We start from the raw sequence: 7,375 nt of genomic DNA on the forward strand, positions 1-7,375 counted from the left end.
GAAAGCACGTGTAAGGCCAAATGTCACCTATACTAGGTGCATGTTTAGGAATTCAAATGTAACATTTGTGTATGATTTGATCAATATTTATATAACTTTCAATTAATTTTATATATTAATAACATCTAACCATACATTAAGTAAATATTAATAATAATCTTGTTGTTTAGAAACACATAACAATAAACCAGACCGTCTAGAAAACCAGTAAAAAAAGGAAAAACCCATTGTTTTGAAAATTTACACTGATTTTCATGCAAATAAGTTGACACCCTTTTCATAGCTTTGGCATTTGTATTTTGTAGAGACTGCCACAAACAATATATGTAATGCATTAACAATACGACAAGAATTGATTCAGGCATCTTCTCCGCATCCTTATCTTTCACACAGATGTCCATTTCTGGTCCATCACACCTTGAAGAAAAAAAAATATTCCCTAGTGACACCATGGACAGAACTACAAGAGGAGCATGCAGAAGTTTGTGAATACAGGTGTACATGAAGTGAGACTCATCTTCTATATAACATGCATTTTAGTTGTGAAAAAGAACCACATTCAAAATGACTTTCTCTCTCAGATCAATTTACGAGAAAGTGATATTTTTCTTTCAAATGATCTCTTCAGTGCAAAGAGTTAATAGCATGACGGAGGAGGATCATCCAGTTTCCAGTCCTCTTCTGTCAAATTACTCTGATGGCAGCGAAAATAAGACCACTGGTTTGAATGATGATACTGATAATGAGAGGAGCGGATCCTCTAGGATTTCAGAGGTTAGTTGTTTAGCTTTTAATTCTGTTTATATGTTTTTCTTTTCGATGCATATGCATGCAAAAAATGAAACTGATAGTGAGAGGAGCGGATCCTCTATGATTCCAGAGGTTAGTTGTTTAACCTTGAATTTTATTCATATGTTTTTCTTTTGAGTGCATATTCATGCAAATAATGAAACTGATCTAGAGTTTTTTCACAGGTAGTGGCGGAAATAAAAGACTTGTATACCATTGCCCTCCCAGTAATTATCACAGGGCTTCTAACCTATGGAAAGTCTGCAATATCCATGCATTTCTTAGGGAAGCTAGGTAAAGAGGCATTAGCTGGTGGAAGCCTAGCCATTGGCATAGCCAACATCACTGGTTATTCTGTCATTTCTGGCCTTGCAACAGGTATGGAGGGTATCTCCTCTCAAGCTTGTGGAGCCCGACAATGGAACCTTGTTGGGGAAACCCTCCAATCCACCGTCATGATTCTGATCATGGCATGCATTCCCATTTCAATCTTTTGGCTCAACGTTGAACCGATCCTTTTGTTAATTGGCCAAAACGCCACCATCTCATCCATTGCCGCCACCTATCTTGCATTCTCTATACCTGACCTAGTTTGCCAATCCCTAATCAACCCTCTGAAAATTTTCATGAGAATCCAAGGTGTGACCCACCCTCTCATGTATAGTGCAGGTCTCACACTATTACTGCATGCAATTACCACTTATGTGGCCATCCAGATTTTAGGTTTGGGAATTCAAGGGATTTCCTTGGTTGGAGCCTTCACTAATCTAAACGTTATACTTATCCTTGTCCTTTACCTATGGTTCTCTGGTGCTTGTTCTCAATGTTGGCCGGGTTGGTCAAGGAAAGGCCTCAAACACTGGAGGCCTATTCTTGCTCAAGGAGTCCCAAGTTGTGCCTCTGTTTGCTTAGAGTGGTGGTGGTATGAGTTATTGGTACTTTTTTCAGGGCTCCTACACAATGCAGCAGATACAGTATCCGCCTATGGAATAATTATTCAGGCCACTGCACTTATGTATAATTTTCCTAATGCATTAAGTTTGGCACTTTCAACAAAAGTAGGGACTGCACTTGGAGCCAATAAGCCTAACAAGGCCAAGGCATCATCATTCACTGCTTTACTATGCGCTTGTTTGACAGCCATTGTGGCTATGTCGTTGATGATGACTATGAGCCGTTTCTGGGGACTACTGTTTACTCACGATGAAGCTATTCTGTCTCTACTCACAACAGTATTGCCTCTTGTGGGCCTTTGTGAGCTTGGGAACTGTCCTCAGACTACAATTTGTGGGATGCTGAATGGGAGTGCTAGGCCTGGTTTGGGTGCCAACATCAACTTTACATCGTTTTATGTTGTGGGCTTGCCTTTCGCACTTTTGATGTGTTTCTCCTTTCATTTCGGCTTGTTGGGCCTTTTTTCGGGCTTGTTGGTGGCTCAAATAGTGTGTGCTTCTTCTATGGTCACCGTGTTGATTCGAACTAATTGGAAGGAGGAAGCAAACAGGGCCAAGAAGTTAATAAGTGGAATCAGAGAGACTAATGGAGAAAATAATGAAGAAACTGATGGAGCCCCTTCTGTCTGCTGAATCAACCTTTGCTGCTGCTGGTGTTAAGTTAATAAAGATGTTGTTTCTTTCTGTTTTTTCCTTTCTGTTCAAGTGTTGTTCCTGTTTTTTATTTCTGTTCAAGTGTTGTTCATGTTTTTCATGTTTTTCAAGTGCTTGTCCTGTTTTCTTTTTGTCAAGAGTCTTTGTTATGTTATCAATTTTCCCTTAATGAAAAATTCAGATCTTATTCTGTATGATATCTTTCAAAAAAGACATGTTTAAAGTTAATATCATCATAAAGCTCAAATATGTTAAATCATATTAGATGACAAAGGTTAAGCAAATATAGATATAGTCACTTCCAACATGATAAGTTGGATCTTTGAAATGCACAATAAAAGTGCCTACTTTACTTTCATATCTTCACTGGGCTTCCTTCAAGATCCAACAAAAACAGATTTTTCCTCTTCAACTTGTGCACTAAAGAAACCCAGGAAAAGCTTCTTTGACAAAACTTATTTTATACTTTCTTTATTCTTTATTCAATCACTATTTTGAAGCAGAAGATATTTTGAATATAATTTAATTTAAACTTTTAGTGACACAAATGTATTACATTTATATATCTATACCAATCAGTAATATAAACTTGAATACATATACACCTTTTAAATGTGAAATTTATTTTCAATTTCATCTTTGTATTAATCATTGTAGCCTGTATTTAATATCTCTCCTTAACTTCTTTATTCAATAAAAAAGTATCATATTTAATAAATATAATAACTAACAATATCTTTATTGTTTTATTATGTATTAAATTTTAGAAAAATAATGAAATTTTATAAATATAGTATCTTTTTATAAATTTAATAAATATTTAATTTGGAAATTATTAAATATCATAAAGTATTGAATAATATTTTACAGTCAATTTTGCTTATAATGTATTGACTGGTTATATTTTTTATTTAATATAATAGGCAATTAACTTGATGGTATTATTAAATATTAAAATTATTAAATGCAATAAATATATCCAAACATCTATTAAAATTTGTATGAAAAATAATTATTACATTTAATATATCCAAACATCTATTAAAATTTGATTATTAAAACATTGGCTTATAAACCATATTTTAAAATAAAAAGTCAAATACACTAGTATAATATTACTAATAAAAGTACAAATATATTTAATAAATTATCTCTTATTTTTAAATGTAATAATTTCACCGCGTATTATATTCACAATACAATATTTAATTAATATACTAATTATTTATTAAATATAATATATTTATAAATAAATAGTTGAGGTATTGATATAGTAAAACTAATTGTATTATATTCTCATCTAAATAGTTCATTAACTTTTGTAATAATTATCTTGAAACTTAAGCAAATGATAATTTTTTAGTTTTTTAACTATGAACATTTTTTAATTCTTTTTTTACATATGATTTTTTGATTTTTGATCTATTATATATTTTATACTCTAACTTATCTATTCTTACAATTTATATCTATTTGAAATTGAACCATGATATAACTAACTTTAACTTGCAACTTATTCCATCCTTGTTGGGTAACTATTCATTTCACATTCCCGTGATCTTGAATATATTGTTTTCTATTCCTCAAGCGATAAGAATGAAATTGATAAAGAATAAATTCATCTAAAAGATAATATCTAGATGTTTCAAAAGTAAGCGTCTCAGACTCAGTTCGAATTTGAGTCCATCAACAATAACAAAACACCTATAACATATAAAAGTACTACACCAAAATAATTATTGGTGTAAAACTATATATCTAATAGACAACTTCCAAATAAGTAAACAAATACTTAATAAAATGAAACATATCATGCACGACTTAAACATATGCTTAACACCAAACTTTTAGAATTAAGGTAGAAAATCATCTTAATTTAGTGATGAGTGTGCACCCTCACCACTTGATCAAGATTTTTTCATTCTTAATAATTTTATTCTCATTTAAAACATACATTTAATTCAAGTTCAAACATTGTTTCAAAAACCATCTTCAAACATTCAATAACTTTTCAATATATCTTTACTTTAGACTCAAAAAATATCTATAAGCAAAAGAAACACAACAAATCCATTACCCTCTGGTTATCCTATGGATGAACTGCTCTGATGCCATTAGATGTAACATCCTTAGTTGCGTCATCTTCACATCTAAATCTTCTAATCTAGGATTTTGTTAAAAAGTAAAACTACCTTCCCTTCCCTAATAAGAAGTAGACATACTCATAAAGAGTTACAACTCCTAAAGAAAACAAGTATAACCTAACATGCACCACATAGTTCTGATTAATGATCCAAACATATCATTAAGACTCTGAACTAATAAAGACTCATCGTGAAGTCTCAAGTACCACATACAAACACATCTACTTAGGCAAACAATACAGCTCAAAATTGACTCAAAGGGAAAATGAGCAAAAATGAACTTACTCTAATCAAAATTTTGCTCTACTCTTTGCTAAGAGTCCAAAGATAACCTCTGATTGTCAATTTGATAAAGGATAAAACTAAAAATTTAGAGAGAAGACAAAGAAGAAAAATAAAAAAATTTATATAGAGATGATGATTATATTAAAATGAAACTTAAATAATTGATTTTTATATTTATATACGTTTTCAATCTAATAATAAAATATTAAGACAATTTCTATTATAAAACTATTTTCTGGATCATTAAAAGTAGTCCGTAGCGAATAAGTTTTTACTTTATAAATTTTGTATTAATAAGATAATTTATTGCATTAGAGTTGTTTAGTAAAGTTAGCTGATAAATAATTAGTAAATAAAAAATAAAATAATATAATATAATTATTTAAGTTTTATTATTTAAATACAACACGTATCTCTTTAAAAATAGATTATTATAATTATATTTTTTAAAATAATATAGTTTAGGTTTTATTTATTTTTGATTTTTTTTAATTTAAAGTACTGTTAAATTAAATGTTTTTTTTATAATTTTCATTATAATAATCTTTAAAAAGAATTATATAATAAAATATTAATTCTTTCAATTTATAATATTAAATTTTTAATTTAACTACACAAAAAAATTAAAATTCGATCAATAAATACTAAAAATAATATAAGAAATATTTATTTCTATAAAATTGAATTAGGTAATGATAAATAAAAAATTAAAGACAATAGAAAAATATCTTAAATATAAAGAATGGTAACTACCAGGCTTAAACAAGTTAGAAAGTAGTTGCTATGTAATTATTTTTTAAATAATCTAATTTAAAAAACTTTACTAAAGACTGTATTGATAAAATTAACTTATGAACTAATAAAATAAAATGTTATCTTATCTTACTAGCGAGTATATATATTCATGGTACCTTACTTTGAACACGAATGCTTTCAACATAAATGTTTCTTTTAAGAGTGGATTGGAAGTAAGAAGAGAAGAAATGAAACATACATAAAAGTGTTGATGAGGAAGTTGAATCATGGTGTGGTGACTAAGCATTTCATTGGTGTTTGATACACGGAGTGTGACATAGGATAAAGATTGAGTCTAGTAAGTGGGGTATGGTGGTGAATACGCGGTTTCCCAAAAAGATGGATAATCCACTTCAAAGGAGTGTTTCGTTCAACTTGAACCACAGAGAATCGTCTTTCCCCCACCATGTGTGGTGAATCAATGCTTTCCACCAAACTTTTTTTCGAATTTTGGCATCCCAGAGAAGTGTGTATCAATAAAGGGAACTAACAACGAGATTAAAGGAAGAGTCACCTCAACGCGTTAATTGGAATGTACACAATTCCAATTCTATCACTCTTCCTCTCAAAAACCAAAAACTGATAGCTTATAAATACATACAAATCATAACCTTAGTTGCAGCAACATCGAAGCTAAACATTTGTGTGTTTCTTAGTCCCAGAACACAGGCCTTGTGCAATATGAGTTTCCTTAAGATTCAGAATAGCAGCTCTTTGGGGCACTCCTCTCAACCCAAAAGTGCAGTTCCAAACAGCAACAACTTCAAATCAAACCAGACATCAAATATGGGATGCAATTTTCAGCCAAGATCGGAGGAAATGAAATGGGTGTTTGACAGGTTTGACACCAACAAAGATGGCAAGATTTCCCTTGAAGAGTACAAAGCAGCTGTGAGGACAATGGGGTGGGGAATTGGAGGCAGTGAGGCTGTGGAGTCTTTTCAGGTGATGGACTCTGATGGAGATGGCTCCATTGATTTCAAAGAGTTCATGGAAATGTTCAACGTAGAGGAGAGGGTGAAGGAAACGGAGATCAAGAGTGCTTTCCAAGTGTTTGATTTGAATGGAGATGGGAAAATCAGTGCCGAGGAGTTGTCACATGTTCTGAAAAGCCTAGGCGAGAGTTGCAGCCTCAATGCTTGTAAGAAAATGGTGATGGGGGTAGATGGAAATGGAGATGGCTTTATTGACTTGAATGAGTTTATGAGGATGATGATGAGTGGCAAGAAACTCACCTAAGAGATCATATGTTTTGGCGTGGTCATGTGTCTGTCTTTTCCTCTGCATCTTAGGTTGCTACATTGATCTTTTAGTTAAATCTATGCATGTATATTTTCTCTTTGATTTTTCTAAATCTCCTGTTTTGTAATCAGGCGTGATCTCTTTCAGTAAAAACCAGATATAAAGTGCTATGAAAATCCGCAACTATAACCAAAACAGACAAAAGACCACAAATTACGAGGATGGATGAAACACTACTAAAATAAGTATGACAACATAAAAACAGAGTAAACTATGAGTAAGCGTGGTTTCTGATTTATGTTCAACTTATTGAATCAGTTGGTTTTGGGTAATACAGTTATTTCAGAGACTAACAGAGAAAGAGAGGATACAATTTTGAAAGAATATGAGACTCAGAGGACTTGTTTACGGAGAAGAAAGTAAGGTGAGGGAAAAAAAAAGAAAACAGAGAATGAGATGAGAAGAAGAAGAATATGGAAGGAAGATACAAGAGTGTAAGGAATTTTGCCACAA

General features: G+C 31.6%; 2 protein-coding genes across 2 annotated transcripts; both read left to right on the plus strand.

Moving 5' to 3' along the window:
- Positions 1–326: 326 nt before the first annotated feature.
- LOC137808303 (protein DETOXIFICATION 49-like) lies at positions 327–2,653 on the plus strand. Its single transcript, XM_068609341.1, has 2 exons — positions 327–774; positions 975–2,653. Exons 1-2 carry the CDS (start codon positions 565–567, stop codon positions 2,373–2,375), a joined length of 1,611 nt encoding a protein of 536 aa, XP_068465442.1. The 5' UTR covers positions 327–564; the 3' UTR covers positions 2,376–2,653.
- Positions 2,654–5,803: 3,150 nt separating this feature from the next.
- Positions 5,804–7,038, plus strand: LOC137808304 (calmodulin-like protein 30). Its single transcript, XM_068609342.1, has one exon. It carries the CDS (start codon positions 6,302–6,304, stop codon positions 6,857–6,859), a length of 558 nt encoding a protein of 185 aa, XP_068465443.1. The 5' UTR covers positions 5,804–6,301; the 3' UTR covers positions 6,860–7,038.
- Positions 7,039–7,375: the final 337 nt, after the last annotated feature.

The sequence above is a fragment of the Phaseolus vulgaris genome, chromosome 3, assembly GCF_000499845.2.
Source record: "Phaseolus vulgaris cultivar G19833 chromosome 3, P. vulgaris v2.0, whole genome shotgun sequence".
Classification (NCBI taxonomy): Eukaryota; Viridiplantae; Streptophyta; class Magnoliopsida; order Fabales; family Fabaceae; genus Phaseolus; species Phaseolus vulgaris.

Coding starts and splice junctions, on each gene's coding strand:
- LOC137808303 (XM_068609341.1), top strand. CDS start 565: ATGACTTTCTCTCTCAGATCAATTTACGAGAAAGTGATATTTTTCTTT. Junction 775..974: donor GATCCTCTAGGATTTCAGAG/GTTAGTTGTTTA, acceptor GTTTTTTCACAG/GTAGTGGCGGAAATAAAAGA.
- LOC137808304 (XM_068609342.1), top strand. CDS start 6,302: ATGAGTTTCCTTAAGATTCAGAATAGCAGCTCTTTGGGGCACTCCTCT.